Source organism: Dreissena polymorpha, chromosome 4 (genome assembly GCF_020536995.1).
Source record: "Dreissena polymorpha isolate Duluth1 chromosome 4, UMN_Dpol_1.0, whole genome shotgun sequence".
NCBI lineage: Eukaryota > Metazoa > Mollusca > Bivalvia > Myida > Dreissenidae > Dreissena > Dreissena polymorpha.
The window spans coordinates 145091649-145112582 of record NC_068358.1 but is presented as its reverse complement, the minus strand read 5'-3'; the positions used below and the strand labels follow the sequence as shown (position 1 = coordinate 145112582).

Here is a 20934-nt window from a genome sequence, read left to right as displayed (position 1 = left end):
ATTTAACCACTACATTGAGTTCATTAATAACACAACACTCTATTAATATTTGAGCTTGTATTTTATTTTAACACAAGTTTCATAATATTCCAAAATAAGCAGTTTTTACTTTTACACTTAATATTTAGTTATTTTCAATATTGCTGGTCGAAAAGAAACTATTGTCCACTAATTGCTGATCTTAATACAACTATAAACCACAATGAAAGATGTTTCGATGTTACTAATTTAAAGCCTAAATTCTAACTAAGTAAAACTCTTTCCAGACACGTTATTAAGCTACAAATTTGTCCACTCTCACCAAACAGACCCACACTCATCAACATTCACAACATAAAAGGCTGATAAGCACAGCCGAAAATGTAATCTCTCTTGCAACAGAGCACATTTAATTTTAAACAAACAAACTCTCTCTCGAACAATATCAGATCCAGCATCCACAACCAAGGTATAATTAATCGCAGTTTGCGACACTCCAGCCAAAAAAAGGATGAACATCAATAAGCAATCAACACAACATAACATAACACCCATACCATACCAAACCATAACATAACATTGCATAGCATAGCATAAATTGTCAAATTTGATCAGATGCATTTACACAACATTTAAATGGTAATTAACACGCTAATGTATATTCAATGCTGACATACTGCTTAATATCACTATATACACAATTAAAGTGTTTGAAAATATGAATATATTAATCTATCAGTTGAAAAAATAATTTCGACCTAAACCAAATATCCACGTTGATACAATGTCGAGTATCAACCAAGCAGAATGCAGACATCCATGTAGTGGTATATTGGTTGAAATAAGGTTTATCGACGTCACGACTTACATTCAACGTTGATTCAACGTTGTGTGTCTGCTGGAACTGTTCTATTTTTTTCTCATGTCCAGGGGCTTTATCCAAGACGAATTTAGTCAGCGCTCAATTAGTATTCTTAATTTATTTACAGTTTAAAACCTTTGTTTTTATTGATTCATAAGCTTCAAAGTAAGACGTTTTCAGTCACGAGAGCTTAATATACTAGTACATATTTTTAATAGGTAATGAGGAAAACCCCGAATTCATTGCGTATACAATTGTTTATTTCATTTGTTTGGATACATTTTAAGAACACATGTGAAACATCACTACAGAAACTGGTACTAGATTTGAAGCAAAAAAATGTCTAAATTTTGTTTTAAAAATGGAATTCGATCCTGTAAAGAGTTGATCCTTCAATCCCTTGATCCGAAGCCAATAGCCCTTTTCATTTAGCCCAAATAAGTGTGTGTATTTCGAAATGCTCACATCGTGAAAAGCTGACAAACGAGTCTGGTTACCAAATGGCAGATTACAATTTACACTGAACCAAGCCACTTGTACAACAAAAACTGGTTTGTTGTACAAGTGCCTTGGTTCAGTGTAAATTGTAAAGCTGCCATTTGGTAACCAGACTCGTTTAAGACATGTGAACAATTGTATCATAGTTTTCGTAGATGTGAAACGTGTTTTGAATAAAAAAGATCTTACAATACTTGGGCTGATTATAGTGTTCGATACTACTATTTACTGTTCTATGAAGTTCATGTTGACGTGTTTCTATCTGGCTATCGAATATCTCTGTATCTTAAAATATTGCCTCAAGTTCTGTCGATTTAAGCTCTTACATTACCTGAGGATCTGTCTATGTGTGTATTTTATTTATTTGATATTGTCTTTAGAAGTTGAAATCATTAACATGATAACATCAATGTGACCTCGTAATAGTAGATGCTTATTACGCAACATAAAAAATGGTGCAATGTGAAGGCTTCATGTTTCCGATGTGAGCATTAAATATTGGCCTTGTTATTGTTTACTGACAAAAAGAACACATAATACACTGTTAGATTTGAACGACTCTGTGGCGCAACAGTAGCGTGTCTCACTCCAGATCAGAAGGTTGCTTGTTCGAATCACGACAGGTCTAGTCTTATGTATAAGACGCGCAAAGAATTTATACCGGTAGATACTTTTTATATGGGGTTTGGCTCCAAATATTACCAATATAATAAACTGCTGCGCCATGAGCGCATGATACGCCCGTCGTTCGCCAATGAAGTAGTAAGGTAATAAATAACCCTTTGAATCATTTTTTTACTTCAGTTTATTTGTATTTGAATACATGGTTTATTTTATAAGTACATGAGCATGGAGCGCCGTCTCCTTGACATTCATACCATATCTTTTTTTGAGTATATGTATGCATTTCTTTAGAGGATATGGAGTTGAAGTAAACCTGTTATAGATATTTTGACCAATAATAAAAGAGAAATGTAGATGGGTAAGTGGTAGTGTACAATCGGAATAGAAAAAAGCTCACCTTGTTCAATTTTTCAGGGATACTAAAAAAAAAAAAAAAATCCATCGAAGGATATTTGAGCTACAGTAGGACATTCAATGAAATCACGAAATTTTGACGAACAAAGTCCCATAACTCTGGAACGACAATTCAGAATTCCGTCAAAAACGAAAGGGGATCAGGGTTTATCAATATTAAGATTGTGTTGAAATTTGAAAAAAATCCATCGAAGGATATTTGAGCTACAGTAGGACATTCAATGAAATCACGAAATTTTGACGAACAAAGTCCCATAACTCTGGAACGACAATTCAGAATTCCGTCAAAAACGAAAGGGGATCAGGGTTTATCAATATAAAGATTGTGTTAAAATTTGAAGAAAATCTGTCAAAGGATATTTGACGTAGCGTACGACATTAACAGACGGACGGACAGACGCGGGGTATACCATAATACGTCCCGTCATAGACGGGCGTATAAAAAGTAGCTTAATATTTGAGAGCGTCAACAAGTTGGACTAGACAGGGTGACGCTTTTTATCAAATGTCAAGCGAGAGTCAATGCTAAAAACTTCAAATGATTTATTCATTTTCCATTAAAATTTATTTTTTATAATAGCAATAAAAACAAATGTGTAAGCACTTAAAAAAAAAAAGAGTGTAGTTTATAAAGCTACTTAAAGCGGCAGCAATGCTAAGTACTGTGCATATACATGAACAAACTCAATACGGTATAAAATCGGCTGAATTCCATACTTTAGAAAAATAACGATCCTGACAGGACTCGAACCTGCAATCTCCTAATTCGTAGTCAGGCACCTTATTTATTGGGCCACAGGACCCCGTAAAATGAAATGCGTGTGACGCAACAACAAAACAACGGGCATCGTGAAATCGCAATATTTACAATGTAGTTATTCAATATTGCCCCTGATAACGGACACATGGGACACATCATAATCAAGTCTTACAGAGAGATCTTCAAGAGACTCTGTGGCGCAACGGTAGCGCGTCTGACTCCAGATCAGAAGGCTGCGTGTTCGAAGGACCCCTGCAGATCTTTAACATCCCGGCCTGCCATAAATGCTTTTATTAAATTATATAATATGATGGAAAATAACACACTATTATGCCAATTTTGACATATAATCACTTATATCTAGGATGGTGCAACTGAGACTTTAAAAATAAAAAAAATCCAAATATTTACATTCGTACCATTTTGCTATGTACCTATAAATTCGTACCCAAACCATCACATAAGTATTGCTTAACATATGCTGTCTTTTATCTCAAAACGTAATATTCGACCTAATTAGCTTGTATATTTATCAGTAATTGCCTTATAGCATGACCCTGAAGATATGAATATCGGATTCTGTAGTAGATACAATGATGCACATTTGTTGCAAATCAACCCTTTGTTTTTCAAGTAAGAAAGGGTCAATATTATGATAAATTGCTAGGTCAGAGTTATAGGCCTTTGTTGTGGACCTCTGATATAATGTGAAGCTAATGATGATGCCCTAATATTAATGATAAATGATAAAGTAAAACAACATATAATTACTGTGTTTGTGTCTTAATCTAAATTTTAATATGAATATTAAATACCATACACAAATACTTTTCTTTGTATGATTTAAATGTACATTATAGGAGTTGCTGCTTATATGGGTTCCCCACCAGGATTTGAACCTGGATTTCCTCTCCATATGGAAAGGTGTGTTTGCTTACACTATGAGAATGTTCCCATTAACAGCAATATTAATTACAAGTATATGTCAACTTTATTAAATAACAAGGGCTGTCTGTAAAACATGCATGCCCCCGATATGGGCTCTCCGTTGTAGTGACAGCCATTGTGTGAATATGTTTTTTGTCACTGTGACCTTGACCTTTGACCTGGTGACCTGAAAATCAATAGGGGTCATCTGCCAGTCATGATCAATGTACCTATGAAGTTTCATGATCCTAGCCATAAGCGTTCTTGAGTTGTCATCTGGAAACCATTTTACTATTTCGGGTCACCGTGACCTTGATCTTTCACCTAGTGACCTGAAAATCAATAGGGATAATCTGCGAGTCATGATCAATCTACCTACAAAGTTTCATGATCCTAGGCGCAAGCGTTCTTGAGTTATCATCCGGAAACCATTTTACTATTTCTGGTCACTGTGACCTTGACCTTTGACCTAGTGACCTGAAAATCAATAGGGGTCATCTGCGAGTCATGATCAATGTACCTTTGAAGTTTCATGATCCTAGGCATAAGCGTTCTTGAGTTATCATCCGGAAACCATTTTACTATTTTGGGTCACCATGACCTTGACCTTTGACCTAGTGACCTCAAAATCAATAGGGGTCATCTGCCAGCCATTATCAATCTACCTACCAAGTTTCATGATCCTAGGCGCAAGCGTTCTTGAGTTATCATCCGGAAACCATTTTACTATTTCTGGTCACTGTGACCTTGACCTTTGACCTAGTGACCTGAAAATCAATAGGGGTCATCTGCGAGTCATGATCAATCTACCTATCAAGTTTCATGATCCTAGGCCTAAGCGTTCTTGAGTTATCATCCGGAAACCATTTTACTATTTTGGGTCACTGTGACCTTGACCTTTGACCTAGTGACCTCAAAATCAATAGGGGTCATCTGCGAGTCATGATCAAAGTACCTATGAAGTTTCCTGATCCTAGGCCCAAGCGTTTTTGAGTTATCATCCAGAAACCACCTGGTGGACGGACCGACAGACCGACGGACATGTGCAAAGCAATATACCCCCTCTTCTTCGAAGGGGGGCATAATTACAAAGGTATTGATACAAGAAAGTCTAAATGCATGTTTTTAAGCTTAATAAACACAAATCATTTTCCCTCTGCTTTTCAAGGCAGTTGTCACTTCATTTGTGACATGTACCATAAAGGTTGGACTCTTCTAGCTTTTATATAAGCAAAACACAAATGCATAAATCAGTGAGTAATACTTAACAAGGGCTGTTTGTAAAACATGCATGCCCTCCATATGGGCTGTCGTTGTACTGGCAGCCATTGTGTGAATACGACTTTTGTCACTGTGACCTTGACCTTTGACCTAGTGACCTGAAAATCAATAGGGGTCATCTGCAAGTCACGATCAATGTACCTATGAAGTGTCATGATCCTAGGCAAAAGCGTTCTTGAGTTATCATCCGAAAATCATTTTACTATTTCGGGTCACCGTGACCTTGACCTTTGACCTAGTGACCTAAAAATCAATAGGGGTCATCTGCGAGTCATGATCAATCTACCTATGAAGTTTCATGATCCTAGGCATATGCGTTCTTGAGTTATCATCCGAAAATCATTTTACTATTTCTGGTCACCGTGACCTTTGACCTAGTGATCTGAAAATCAATAGGGGTCATCTGCGAGTCATGATCAATCTACCTATAAAGTCTCATGATCCTAGTCATATGCGTTCTTGAATTATCATCCAAAAATCATTTTACTATTTCGGGTCACTGTGACCTTTGACCTAGTGACCTGAAAATCAATAGGGGTCATCTGCCAGTCATGATCAATCTACCCATGAAGTTTCATGATCCTAGGCGTATGCGTTCTTGAGTTATCATCCGGAAACCATTTTACTATTTCGGGTCACCGTGACCTTGACCTTTGACCTAGTGACCTCAAAATCAATAGGGGTCATCTGCGAGTCATGATCAATCTACCCATGAAGTTTCATGATCCTAGGCGTATGCGTTCTTGAGTTATCATCCGGAAACCATTTTACTATTTCAGGTCACCGTGACCTTGACCTTTGACCTAGTGACCTCAAAATCAATAGGGGTCATCTGCAAGTCATGATCAATGTACCTATGAAGTTTCATGATCCTAGGCCCAAGCGTTCTTGAGTTATCGTCTGACAACCACCTGGTGGACGGACGGACCGACCGACCGACCTACCGACCGACTGACCGACATGAGCAAAGCAATATACCCCCTCTTCTTCGAAGGGAGGCATAATAAAAGCTAGGCAGCATTCAGAATGTTTTTTTCATTGTTACTTTAGTTGATGTTAACCCTTTTGTTGTAAATAGTCAAAAAGCACTGTGTGAGAACGTTATTTAGTCCAGATATTGAAAAATGTGATGTTTGTCTAACTGTTCATGTTTTAATTTATTCAGTTTTCTTTTTTCCATAGCCCTTCACCTTAAGGGCATTTATCAACTCCTCATAATTTCCGAGGACTTAAAGGGACACCACCGATGTCAGTAATACTGTTTATGTCCTCCTGTGTTCCTGTCCTCGAAACATTTATTGCAGCTGCGGTATGACAGCTTCTTGTTGTACTGTCTCCGGAACTCCCCTGCATGCTCAGCCTCCAGCTTCCTCTTCCTGTAGTGCTTGGTTGAGTACGGCAGGTGAGGTTCAGCTGGGGCTGAAATTGACGATGTCGGTGCCAGGTCAGGGGCGGGAGCAGTCACAAATTGCACAGTTGGTGCTGGTGCAATTGGCACTGGCACTTCTGGCTTGCACACTTCTGGTGGAAGAATTCTTCTTCGCACTCTGGTTAGCTCACCTTTAGTGCTGCTCTGGATGGGGAACTTGTGTGGGTCAGTTGTTCCCATCTCCAAGGCAACTGGCCTTTTCATGGGCGCTGGCGGAGACTCAGGTGCTACCAGTGGAACCATCTGAAGGGCGAGTCCCTGTTCGAGCAAGGAATATGTTATTCTTGTGTTAATTGAGTATAATCTTTAAAAAAATTGCACTCATAAATTAAGTGATAGATAAATTGACTATATATGTTCATATAACATTAAAATATGATGATAATATGTATGTATACATGTACTCGTCAATAAATACCTACCAAGCTGTCAAGGTACCCTGGTTTATATCTGCCAGCTGAATGCGTGTGTCTTGAATCACACGCTGACTGTTGAAGACCATCTTCCGAATTAAATTGTACTTTTCCAGTACAGTCCGCCACCGTGCCTGGGGAACGCCATCTTTGGTGGTGGAACCTGTGAAAGCAGCGCATAACTTGACCAGCAGGGCTTCCTGATACCTGTTTCAGTCAGGCCACGTGAATGGACCAAGGTGTTGGGCCAATGCACATCTGTAATCGTTAAAGATCATTGTTTATGTAATATGACTAATAACGTCACACCAATAATAAAAATAAAACAGTTTTAATTGGTTTTATATGTGTATATGGCTGCTTATTTGCTATTACATCCTGATGAAGTTGTTAGCTTAAACATTGACAAATGGAACATGAAGTAATGTCATGTGATGTTGTGTAGTTTTCTTGCCTTTTGACACTCTGGACACCAGGAATCAACTGTATTCGGGATGTATTCGGGGCCTTGAAGCGTCCTTTGATCAGCTGGGTCTGAGGTCGGTCCTTATACTTTGTTGGTGACTGATCGTAAGGAGACATCTTAGACCACAGCTTCACGATGTGGTCAGCTTCGGCATTGGTAATGGCCTTAGTTTCCTTGTCTTTCAAGTTAAACAAATACTCTGCAACGCCATCACATGACCATAACCTGGAACCCTGTCTGGTCCAACCGAGTCCTGAAAGAACAGACACTCAATTTAGAAATTTATTAATTAAAAAAAGAAGAGCATTAAAAATGAACAATATCATTATTTTGCACATTTCTCGCAATTAAAAAATACCAATGTACATATAGACATAACCATAAATATGCAAAGATGTCAACATAAATAGTGAGTAGGAGTGTTTCCATTATTAATCAACATGGTAATGAACAATTAAAATGAGTGCTAGTTTGAGGACAGAATGACTAGTTTATTAGAATACATAATTCATCAAAACCTACCACAGCTTGATCCTCAACTAGTTCAGAACTGGTAGCCATAACTGATGTAGCTGTAGCTGCTACTGAAGATGATGTTACTGTAGCTGCAGCAGATGACGATGTGATAGTAGCTGCAGTTATTGTAACAGTAGCTGCTGTTGCTGTTCCAATACAGACACCAGTTGCTGTAGGTGGGGTTTTGTGCTAAGCTGGACTTTTTCTTTGCCCAACTTTCTTCATCTGCTCTGCATCCATAGCATTCCCAGACAACTCTACAAATAAGCAGAATAGTTTTGTTTAATTATGACATCTACTATAAGGACTTCCCTAACATCACTTACTTCTGATTTAACAACGAACATTTCTTAACAATTTCAAATCTGTAACATTTAACACCAACAAACATGCCACTTATTTCAATATGAAAATAAGTATAATAATTAAATTATGAAAGTGTCAACTATGTTAGGTATTCTGTACACTCTACTACTTCAGTACCTGATTGAGACGGCCTGTTCTGCTGCATGATATGCCTAGCCCTCTCACGACTCAAAGCAGACAGGAACGAGTCCTCTATCTGGATGGTTGGATCATCATCATCCATGGCCGCGGGGTCCTCAAAGCCCTCATCAGGCTCGGTCTCAACAACAGGGTCTTGAGCACCTAGAGGCTTACCAGTTTGGCTGTATAGGTATTCAATACCTATCAACTCTCCTGTAAACCAAAGAAGAACTTAAACGCAATAAGAAATAATTTTATATAATGTTCAAAGAAAACCACTTCATGTAAAGCATATTTATTATATTAACATTTATAGTTATTTCATGTCACAATTATGTTAAGACTAGAAAAGATCGTTCATTCAATAAAATATATAGGAATAACTAAAGTCCAGAAACATTATAATGGCTAGTATTTTATTTTCAGCATATTAAATACAGGACAATACATAGAACACAACATAAGGCATTAACATTGTTAAAGCTGTGGTCACCACCTTGGAATCATGGTCAGTAGAAAACATAGGGGGGTTAAACCGGTTTAAAGACGCGCCAAACCATCACACTAAGCCAAGCAATGAAATGGAATAAAAATTCTCATAAAGATTATAGTTAAGCCGATTTACTCCACAATGTACAGCTGGTTTAATATATTAAATATGTCTGAGAATTTTGTGAAAGAAAAATAGCTAATAGAATTCAAATTACCAGTGTATTTGTTTGGAGGCTGGAATGTAGGGAAAATATTCTTGTTGAAGAGCTTCTGACTCAGTCTGTTAGTGGCGGTCTTCAACCGTGCGTCATACAATACAGTTTCCTTCTCAGTGCTGGTTGCAGCAATCCGTCTGTCTTCGTTCCAGTGCATCAGGCCCTCCAGCAGGTAAGTCTGGAAGTTGCTGGCGCTAGCACTGGTTCCTGCAGAACAATCACATAAAAAAATCTAAATAAAGATTGTTACACTATTCTACAGAGTTATGTATTCAACAAGAGTATATGTATTGTATTTAATATTACACATACAAGTTTCTGGTATATTGTTCATATTTGATAACATGAAACAAATATGGTTTTATTCTGTATTCTGTATAACAATGAAGCTTTAAGGCTATAAAAGCTTTATATATATACATGTATATAAATACCTTAAATACCAAAAAGTAAAATAAAACTTACCAGGAATGAATCGCTGTAAGTGCAGATGGAAAGACTCTAAGGAGGTAGATCCTCGCGCACAGCGATACACAGGCAACACCACACCCCCCTTCTTCAGTGTGCCTGTCTGAGTGTATAGCTGTACACCTTTAGGGTCCTGAAGGCACTCAACATGCTTCTGCTGCTGTTTCCAGAGCTCCCAGATACGCTCATGATGAAGCAGTGGTACACCCATGGTATCCCTTCCAGAGTCACCATCGAACAACTCCAAGACAGCCTGGATCCTCTCCCTGATGACCTCTGTGCTTCGAGTCATTCGACAACAGTGCAGGGACAACTCCTTCCGGTCTAGACGGGCTTGGATATCCGAGTCAGAGGGGTTTTGGATGTTGGAATGAATAAGTTCTTCCCGTTTTGCTGACTTAAGGAGATTCAGGTCGGTCCTGTCCCACTGGAAGATGGCGGCTGAAAGCTGACCCATGAATGTAGCGTACAGTCTGTGGGTGTCCGTTGTCGTTGTGACCCCTACAGCAAGACGCTGCATGAAGTGCCACACATCCAATCCCACGACAAAGTGAGGCCAAGCACTCCTGAAAATGTCCATCAGTGCGGACTTCCCGCAACAGTTGCTGTCCACATACAGCAGGACTGGCGGTAAAACATCAGCCTCCGAATAGCGTCTCAGGATGCCTGACACCATCTCCTCCAGTCCACACCCTTCGATGGCTGTAATAGCACTCATGAGTACCTGGCCATACTCATTACCCAGGTAAGTGGACCACGCAGCTGTCCGAGCAGCTTTACCCGCCAGCTTCTTGGTTACCTGAAATTATTGTAAAATAATTGTAAAATACAATGGTAATTTTATTCAAAGGTTATTGTGTCTATTTTGAATAAGACATTACAATTTAATAAAAAAAACTTCATTAATTGGTATACTATTCTTAAATAGAACTTATGACGTTTTATGTAATTTGCAATCAACAAGTGTTGCTACAAAGTACTCAAAGTTATTATTTAACTATGGTCGTATAGTGATGAATTATGATTACACAGTTTAGATCAGTGAAACAAATGACTGTCTTAGCTATAATTTAAAGCGCATTCTTCAATATCTTCCATCCATTCATACCTTCTTAGTAGAGTCCATCTTTAATACCCGACCAAAGATGGATGTCACTGCCGCCTTGACCTCTTCCGACCGAGATAAAACCTCCTGCTGATAAACACGAAGAAACCACTGGTATGTTGGTAATGGGTAGTGTGGGGGCGGCTCTTCGAAAGTTGTCAGAATTAACCCAGACTGCACCGACTTGCAGTACAAAGCACAGTCGCTCATGTACTGCAGTTGTTGCTTTGTCCAACGTAAATTGTGCAGCTCCGTGCTCTGCTTCTGCAGCTGAGTAGGACTGTTACCTGAAAGAACATTTTAAAGCTTCACATGTGTGTGGTTGGTTAATGTCAATCCTTTGTTCTATACAATAATAAGAATAGTAGGATAGACATGGAGAAAGAGTTCCATCCAAAAACTTACACCATTTTATGGAGACCGAGTGACTAACTGATCGACAGACAGAGTGAATCCAGTTACACGTAATGTGAATTTCATTTGTGGACGATATATTAAAATTTATAGATTAACACAGTCATGATTACCTAAGCCTCTCTGGCGCAACAAGTAAATGACACGATTGTCACATGCGCTATGGTACATCATCTGTACCGGAAACAAAGACCTGGTAGCCGGATCCAGCTGGTCCAATATGGCATCACTCCAGCCTATCTGATTTTTCTTGCACTTGATACAGTGCAAATTCTCAGTTGCAAGAATGTAAAAAGAATCTATGTCCAGCACCATCCTGGTCAACCGGTACAGACCCTGCTTGGTAAGATGGGTCACCCTGCAGAAGGGACAGGTCAGCGCCATCCTGCATAACCGCTGTGGGATCCATAGGAACAGCCGATGTCCGAAATATCTAAACATGATTCCAAATGCAGACTTAAGCACAAAAAACTGATAAGAATAAAGGCAGTAGAAAACAAGAGATGTGTTCGTCAGAAACACAATGCCCCCTACTGCACTGCTTTGAAATAATTATATTCTGTTTGACCTTTGACCTTGCAGGATGACCTTGACCTTGACAACTCAAAATGTGCAGCTTCATGAGATACACATGCATGCCAAATATCAAGTTGCTATCTTCAATATTGCAAAAGTTATGTCCAACGTTCAAGTGTTTTTTTTCGGACGGACGGACAGACTGACATACTGACTGACGGACAGTTCAACTGCTATATGCCACCCTACCAGGGGCATAAATATGTATTACAACACTAACAATTACTATACACACTCTAGTAATAACATGTATACATGATAAAAATAAACATTTATGCAGCTATTCAAGCCATATTGTGAAGTAAAACAGCTTCACTTAAGTTAATAGTTTAAAAAATCATACACACCTGTCAAGCCTTGGCTTTTGGTTTGGTAGTGGCTGGGGCTTAGGAGGGTAATATCAAAAGCCATCTAGCTTTCTGTCATCCAGCTTTGGGTGGCCCTTACTGCTGTAAGTGAACAGGGATTTAGAAATCCACTGCTGGTCCACCTCTGGCACACAGGCTCGCCAGCTCTGGATGAAGGGAAATTCTGGAATTAAAGAAAAGTGTCTGTGTAATATCTAATATTTACTTATTTTGAGTGTTTTGAATTTGCAGTGTCATGATTTGAGAGGAACAGAAACATAAGCTAAAACATCGATACTTGCAAGCCATTGTTCCAGTAATTGATTTCACATGAAAAATATGAGTTAAGAAATAATATTATATGATGGTTTGTAGTCAAATAACCCACAGTAAGGAGTATAGATGCGTAGGAATTAATTCACGAGTGCAAAGCACGAGTGATTTGATAAAACGCATCTATACTCCTTACTGTGGGTTATTCGACGACGAGTAATTTGATAAAACACATCTATACTCCTTACTGTGGATTATTCGACTACAAACCATCAAAGAAAAATATTTTTTTGATTCTAACACGATTCTGATTGATTTGGTTCAAGCTTTTGGACGTGAACTATATTGTTTAATACTTCGCCCTTCTTTGTACAAAGTTGACTATTTAGTGACGTCATTGAATTGTACAAACATATGCCGTCGTTTTCATTCATAAATATTTTGCGAATGACGTCACTTTCATTGAGAACAACAATTGTAGAAACTAAATGACGTCACGTTTATTGATGCTACTGAAAAGCTGACATGCTATAAATGTTTCCTTAATTTTGTTTTTTAACAAATAACATTCTTTGCAGGCGTGGTTATGCCACTTATCACCGGATATACCATTTGTCGTTTCATTACACTTATATACATGCTACATTTATTACATTTCTTTTAGAGCGCATTTTAGCACGTGCATTTTACTGCAATATTTTATTCATTTATTCGGAACTATTTTCGAAACATTTAGCTCCGTCCATAATTTATTGCAGAATAACCCACACTTGATTTCCTTCTTTGTCTATAGAAAACAAGTCGCGTTCAGTGTTAGAATTATCCCTAAGTATCATTTTTCTCAATAACTTCTTTTGTAATTTATGCTGTTATCTAAATGAGAGAACCTATCGTTAATTAAAATAATTAATACCTGTTACTGTGGGCTTCATCAATTCTGTGAAGGCAGAAGGTTGCTCCACATCTAACGACCCTTAACAGGGCTCTCCAGGGGGCTTGGTTGTCCGCAAAGGGACAATTGTGGTAGCTGGTGGCAGTCTAACTGTCGTGCCATGGCCCACATCTAGCGACTCTCTACAGGGCTCTCCAGGGGGCTTGGTTGTCAATACAGACTGAGAGGCAGTGATGGTAGCTGGTGGTGGCTTGGTTGCAGGTGGCTGTTGTGCACTAGTTGGCACTAAAGAAAAACTCACTAAAGAAACTCCAAACCATTAACAAGATATATTTGTAAATTATTTTGTCTATAAATAATAAATAATATTATATTTTAATCAATAATTATTTTAGTTATATAATAAAATAATGTCTAAACCATTTAATTAAATCATTTTATTCACATAAACAACTTTTTGAATACAATTCAGTATTGTAATTTCTACAACAAATTACAATAGAAGTATAGACTTTTTACTAAACATTATATTTAATATAAAAAGAAATTTTGGCATTAAGGTTAAGAAATATTAATTCATTCCAGTTAGTGACACTTCAATGACATAAATAATTAGTGTGATTGCAGTGATGAATGATGAAAATAATTAAAAACTATGAAGAAGTAATAGCATATTAGAAATAAAATGAAAGGCTATCAATAAGCAATTAAAGGCAGGCTAAAGAAGCAAGAAAGAAAACTGTTTTGTAAGGTTAATAAATATAAAGGTAAACATCTGTTAAATAAAAAGGCGTGACAGAAAAAACCTTGCAATTACGACTTGAGGTGAAACCGATATTAAAAATAGAAACACAATGAGCAGGTGAAATTTATCAGTATAGCAGACAACAACCAACACCAGCTATCTATTGATATAGTAGAACAAAAGCCAAGGATATATAATTTTACAGAAAAGGTATCACAGACACCGGATAAATACATCATTACCTCTTGTTGGATAAACATCAGCACCACTATTCAAATAAATGACATTGAAAATGATTATTAATTATTGTACAAATAGTTGTAAAAAATCACAAATTACGTGTTTCAACATATTTCTTCCACTTGAAAGTCATTTTGATTATATAAAGAATACAGTAAATGTATTCAGTTTATTATGATAATTGCAAACTAGATTTAAGTATTTAAATAACTAGTTATTTTGCATTAGAAGTTAATTTCTTTTTCTAGCAGCCTCAATCTGTTCAACCTCCCACACAAGCACATCATCGCTCATTTCCTTCCTGGGGGAAAACTTTTCGTGAGCAAGGTTTGGTCTGAGAGGTCAAAGGCTGTTCCCGCAACTGCTTACAGGCTAGGTCAGCGGGAATCATGCTGAACAGCTCTGCCTTGGTGGTTGGAGTACTGGCAGTGGGTGTCGGCATTTTTTCCTTCTTTGCCTTGTGGTGCTCTACAGCCTCCTTGCCTTTAACAGTTAAAAAGTTACTTGGTGCCTTATATGCAATTACTACAACAACAGACCAACAAATCTAAAACAGAAACAACTACTGACTACCAAAAATACATAGTTACAAACTCAACATTGGAGTGTTTTGGCAAAAAAAATTGTTCTGATAAAAAAAGGAATGTGAAGTATATGCATTTACTCAAGCGAGTGATGTACATTTTTTTTTAATATTGAACCAAATTACACTTTAAATATTATCAAAACAAACAATGCTTACACTATATGTCTCAGGGTTTTTTTTGGCCCGATTTTATAGCCGAAATACGGCTATGTTCCCAATCCCAAAAAGTATACTTTTTTCCCAAAATGTGGCAAAAAATTTCCAATTACCAAAAAAAAAAATTTTTTTTTTTTTTTTTTTTTTAGAAATTTAGAAAGAAGTCTTATGTGTAATTTATCTCAATTTTAATTTAATTACATCTACCAAAGTATTGTATTATTTTTTTCTTTTAATTTGAATGACTATAAAGAGTTAAATCAAATTTAGTATTTCCCTAATCAGAGGACTTTTCGTGTGGAAAAAAGGCTAATTAATTTATTTTCCCAATTTCATGAAAATGCCGATAAAATTCCCAATTCCAAAGCCATGGGCTTTTTTCCCAAAAAGTGGAAAAAAAACCTGTGTCTCCAATCAGAAGAAAACATTATAAATAACATTTACAAACTCATGTTCCAGATAGGTGGATGTACAATAAAAAAAAATAGGTTACACTTCTCTCTTATTAAAATAGAATAACATTATGATTGAACAGCTAAATTGAATATAAGTCTCACACATGTATACGAAGCAAGTAATTAATCATTTCCTTATAAAAACTACCTTGTGGAAATGAGTTGACGTACTCCTTCAAGGCAAAGTTGTTTGCCGACAAAGGAGTGTCTACCCGCACATCCTTCCTCATGTCATACACAATATATGCACAAAATCCTAGGGCGTTTCCACAACCCAGTCTGTCCCCTATACTTTCCAGCTACCGCCTGATCCTCAACCACATCTGGTGACTGACACAGTGCAGGAAGGCTGCCTGTGCTTACAGGGACCTCTCGGCGAATCATTTGCAGATCCCCAGAGGGTAATCGCTCGAATTTCGGACGCAGACTCATGACTGTACATGTAACAACATTACCTATGAAAACACAAAGAGATTTAGAAAATATTATTAATTTTAATAAGTTAACATTGTTACCTGTGCAATTTAACGTATAAACGAAAGGGGTGGGGTAAATGATTAAAACAGAAAACGTTTAAATCCATATAAACATCTAAACAGCAGTATTCTACACGAAGAGTACTCACGAAACCACAACAATAATACTCGATGAATTGGCTGTCCGAAATCCGAAAAATATGTACACTACAATAACAAGACGATACTACAAATATGCACGTTAACATTAAAAACGATTACTGACATTATTGACTGTGATATTATTCTCACCTATTTAAATGAACAATCGTTGTTATAACAGTTCTATTAGTGCTTAAAATAATACGCAAATAATACACAGGCTTTCTCGCTAAGAATTTTAAGATGGCGATTTATGGAAGGTTGTTAGAAAGAATGCTGCGATGTGATTGGTCAATTTATAGAAGATTTACGGGACGGGATTTACGGGACGAGCGCAGATCACGACAGGGTCACACTTCTTATCAAATGCCAAGCGAGGGTCAATGCTTCGGTGGTCGAATTTATTCATTTTCTATTAAAATTTATTTTAAATAATAGCAGTAAAAACAAATGTTTAAGCACGTTAAATAAGAGTGTAGTTTATACAGCTACTTACAGCGGCAGCACTCGAACCTGCGATCTCCTGATACGTAGTCAGGCGCCTATCCATCGGGCCACACCACGCAAGTGCAATGCCTATGACATAACAGCGATGCATCGTGAAATCGCAATATTTACAATGAAGTTATTCAATATTGGCCTTGATAACGGACACATTGAACACATCATTGTCAAGTCTTATACATAAAGTTCCAATCGACTCTGTGGCGCAACGGTAGCGCGTCTGACTCCAGATCAGAAGGTTGCGTGTTCGAATCACGTCAGGGTCATACCTTTTATCAATCATCATTAAAATGTCAATTGCGCTCAAACAAATCTTACTCAATTGACATTTGTTTTACAATTAATACTCCAGTCATTCTAGCCTTTAAATGGCCAAAGGTAGAAACAATTGCAAAAGAATTGATTTGTTTGTTTTTAAGTATTTTAATATATGGGGAATCTCATGAAAAGGTTTTAAATTATTTATCTTTGGCGGAAAGTGCTCAAATTTGTAAAAAAAACAACATGCATTGAACTTCAGCTGAAACCAGTGGAAATATACAAAAATTGCATATATAAAATGCATCCGGCCATTAAGCATTAGTTTTCATTGTTTTAAAGCATACACGACATACACATATATCAAGATGCTGGTGATGATCCTTAAGTCGACTTTTTTCTTATTTTGATCATATTTATCGTATGTTTTGGGTCTATTTACCCCACCCACTTCATTCTCATAAGAAGATCATTTATTGCAACCAGAAACATTTATTCAGCCCAGGGATATCTCATTTAAGTAAAAATAAGAAACCAATTATTTAACTTAAATTCCTTTTAATATATTCATGGTTATTATAATGAGAAGACAATATATACTTCACCCATTTTATATGAAATACATATTAAACTAACTGTACACAAATTGGCGAAAACCATATTTTTGCCAACCCTATATTTTCAATTTGTTCAATATGGAATTAGAAAGCATATACTGATTGGATGTCATTTAAGATTATTATTATCTCTATATAAGAATAACATGTAAGAGTAAAACGATATGTAGGGTCGCGAAAACATATGATATAGTATTGTAATAATTGGTTTGAATACATTTTAAAAATTTAAAGCGAGCACTTTTTCTCACTTAACAAAATTAAATTTTTGGCTTCAGTTCTATCAATCACGAGAGAACTTGATACATATATATGAGAAACATCACTTACAATAGCATCTACATGTATATGAAATTAATACGAGTGTAAAGAAATTGTTTCGTCAAAAAATACGATAGGACTATAACATAACATATAGTTTTGTCATTTGTGTCGACAAACCATTTTTCACAGATACTCTATTTTGATACGTATTATAGAAAATAAACATCCACAATCAAAGAAACTCATTGGAAAATCTGGCATTGTCTAATTTTAGACAATAAATATATATGCGCACATAAAACATACTGCTTACTTACGACTAAATATAATTATTTAAATCTATACCTCTGTACTTATATACATATTGCATCAATTATAACGTGCGAATGCTATTTATTACGAAAACATGCCAATAAATGATGTGTACAATTACTGAAATACCTGAATGCTTTCAAATATTATCATAAATGCATTGAATCCTTTTACAATTGTTTATCTCTTTATACAGGTCGTACATATAATACGTTCAGGTTTCAGACACAATGTCATGATCATCATTGATCATTCCTCGACAGTTCCCACAGCCTTGTGAACAATCAAGTCCATGTTTCCTACACGTTCATCGTGTTGAGTTACAACTTTGTTGGCGTATGACTTTGAGTAGAGGTTCAGGAGAAGGCAGATGTGTCCTTACTGGAATTAATTTGTTGTAAGATATCTCCCAGCCCCAATCTACTGCATCCAGTGTGTTGTTTCCACGCCATATCTGTGTCTGTAGGTATGTGCGCAGTGAGTGAAACATTTTTGCCATTTTTAACGTTGAATTTAAATTTAAACACTTTCCCCATTGAGTTGAGACTTGAAAATAACACTATGTGTTAATTAGACATAGAAACATACGACCCACACGGAATAAATTCTTTTGCATTTTTTTCTAGGCTGAAAATTAACTGACTGGAGTATAAAGTAATAATAAAAATGTATTCGCTGTAGTTTAGAAAATAGTTTAAACCAACATAAGAAAACACACGTATAACTTAATACGGTATCTTACGAGATTATAAAAACAATCAGTATCGATCCTGGAAGAACTCGAACCAGCAATCTCTTGATCCGTAGTCAAGCGCCTTTTATCCTTCAGCCAAATGATTTAATGAAGAAAACACTACATTTGTGTAAACTTTTGTGGGTTTTTTATATTTCTTTCAGCAAAAAACAAATATATACAAATCGTAGGATAAGCCTCTTCATGTAAACATATCTTCAACACAGGACCAAGTGTTTCAACAGACTATGTAAAAGGCATGTGAATATATGTTTGTGTATTTTTATGTTCATACAAGTCATGCGAAGACGTCGGAGCACTCTTCCCTATGGTGACTGATTTATGCCATATCGTTTGAGCGCACATTCAGCCCGCAAATACGAATGAACGATAACTGTCATACGTTTCGTGTTGGCGCGTATATATTTGTCGTCCGCATGTTTTCGTCTTTCAAACACGCCAGAGCGACAAATCAAAACCGTGAAAAATGGATTGGTACGAACTTGTCGTGTTGGCGCCTATGTTCTTTCCTATTGGAATATGGGCGGATTTCAACATCGCCGACAAGCCAACCGAAAGAGCGACAATGTCATAAGTGGGGCGTTTGCACGTATATTGGTCCTTATGGAGTGTTATCGTCTTGGCGCATCTGAAACCCGTAAATGCGTCACAACGATGTGACAGAAATCAGCCACAAAACCTATCGAAAACGTTATAGAGACTCCAAAATTACGACGAATTGTGAATACAAACATTTTTTAATAACCCTTGTTTGTACCGATTAATGTTTTTGCCTGGTTTTGTGGGACGGGACTGGGGGAGACCCATCTTTCCGGTATGGTGACCTTCGACCAAACGCATGCACCGGGATTGAGAATCAAACCCGTATGGCCTGAACTAAACACGAGCATGAACATTACCACTGTGCTAGTCAGACAGCCGTAAATTATATATGAAACATTTTAAACTACATGTAGATACAAACTCGGCTTACAATTTTGAGTTAAAGGGATCAATCGTGATACATCGGTTATCTCGGATTCCTCCATTATGATAGGCGAAATAAATCGTCTGCTGATCCAGAGACTTAAAGGGATTTAACAGTTTTTAACCGAAACCTTAATATATAAACACACATATACAGCCTTATGTACGCTTTAACGTACAATTAACAACGGCAAACGTTAATGGTAAAGTAACTGTACTTTGTGATATCGATCAGAAGAAACAAGTGAATACTTTTTTGACGTGCCGACGACATTTTAAACGGTCGATTTCATTTTTTTCAATTCGGAAGATAACTATTTGCGTATGCGCATGAATGAATTAACTAATTTCAAATACTACTGGGTGTCAAAAAACTAAATATGTGACAGCCTCTCTGTTCGTCTTAAGTCGTTTACCGCATTTAACTTACTGGAGACTCACGAAACTGTGAATAATTGTAACATTTTCCAATAATCATTAATTTAACTGATTAATGTTTTGTTTTGCGTGGTTTTGTGGGGCGGCCTGGAGAAAACCCATCTCTACGGTACTGTGACCACCAACCAAACTCATATGCAACGACAGTTGGTTTTCTGCCCGAATAGCCGGAGTTTCATGCAAGAATGCAAATTACCACTTCTCAAGCAAGACAACCGTAAATTGCCTTGTAAATAACACTTTAAACTATACACAACGAGGTCTTAAACATTTTTGTAAAGGGGATTGGACTTATAAAAACCGAAACCAGAATAAATACGCGTGCTTTCGTTAAATTTTATTGAAATGCTCAATAAAGTGACATTTAATACCCACTGAAACATGTATAGTTACGTAACATAACATGCCCCGGGGTCCTTCCCCTCAACGCTGTTGTCCCGAGGGGTCGGGCGGAGTGTGTATCGATGGCACACGAACGTTTAAAATCGGTTGTTTGTAACTGTAATTTGTGATATGGATCACAAAAAACAAATGAAGGCTTCTTTGAAATGCCGACGACATGTTTTATCTGTAGATTTTAATGTT

At 36.9% G+C, this 20934-nt stretch overlaps 2 protein-coding genes, 1 long non-coding RNA gene and 1 other non-coding gene across 7 annotated transcripts in view; 1 reads left to right on the top strand and 3 right to left on the bottom strand.

Moving 5' to 3' along the window:
• LOC127877285 (uncharacterized) overlaps window positions 1-7507 on the bottom strand; it is a 263690-nt gene extending 256183 nt beyond the window's left edge. For 2 of the 4 annotated variants that reach the window (XM_052422975.1, XM_052422974.1), the window contains exons 1-3: window positions 7197-7507; window positions 5991-7032; window positions 5487-5851 (exon numbers count right to left, since the gene is read on the bottom strand). In XM_052422975.1, coding sequence (XP_052278935.1) covers window positions 6595-7032; window positions 7197-7367 — 609 coding nt within the window. In that variant the 5' untranslated portion in view covers window positions 7368-7507 and the 3' untranslated portion in view covers window positions 5487-5851; window positions 5991-6594. Of the gene's footprint in view, window positions 1-4085; window positions 5852-5990; window positions 7033-7196 lie in introns of those variants that run through there. The other 2 variants (XM_052422972.1, XM_052422973.1) reach the window with 2 other exon arrangements.
• A 159-nt stretch (window positions 7508-7666) lies between these two features.
• LOC127877288 (uncharacterized) lies at window positions 7667-8779 on the bottom strand. The gene is made up of 3 exons (XR_008048343.1): window positions 8653-8779; window positions 8176-8426; window positions 7667-7906 (listed from the first exon to the last, which is right to left on the bottom strand). It is a non-coding gene; the product is annotated as an uncharacterized LOC127877288 (long non-coding RNA).
• A 38-nt stretch (window positions 8780-8817) lies between these two features.
• LOC127878873 (uncharacterized) lies at window positions 8818-16488 on the bottom strand. The gene is made up of 10 exons (XM_052425400.1): window positions 16387-16488; window positions 15768-16074; window positions 14792-14905; window positions 13459-14450; window positions 12273-12456; window positions 11463-11782; window positions 10939-11222; window positions 9828-10629; window positions 9363-9569; window positions 8818-8837 (listed from the first exon to the last, which is right to left on the bottom strand). The coding sequence occupies exons 6-10, from the start codon at window positions 11731-11733 to the stop codon at window positions 8818-8820; spliced, it is 1584 nt and encodes a 527-aa protein (XP_052281360.1). The 5' UTR covers window positions 11734-11782; window positions 12273-12456; window positions 13459-14450; window positions 14792-14905; window positions 15768-16074; window positions 16387-16488.
• Window positions 16489-16934: 446 nt separating this feature from the next.
• Window positions 16935-17006, top strand: Trnaw-cca (transfer RNA tryptophan (anticodon CCA)). The gene has a single exon. It is a non-coding gene; the product is annotated as a tRNA-Trp (tRNA).
• Window positions 17007-20934: the final 3928 nt, after the last annotated feature.

Excerpts from the sequence above, each read along its gene's own strand:
- LOC127878873 (XM_052425400.1), bottom strand. The coding sequence starts at position 11,733 with ATGGCGCTGACCTGTCCCTTCTGCAGGGTGACCCATCTTACCAAGCAG. Across the intron at positions 10,630-10,938 it reads AGATGGACTCTACTAAGAAG|GTAACCAAGAAGCTGGCGGG; the intron begins GTATGAATGGAT and ends CAATAATTTCAG. Across the intron at positions 9,570-9,827 it reads CTTACAGCGATTCATTCCTG|GAACCAGTGCTAGCGCCAGC; the intron begins GTAAGTTTTATT and ends ATTGTTCTGCAG.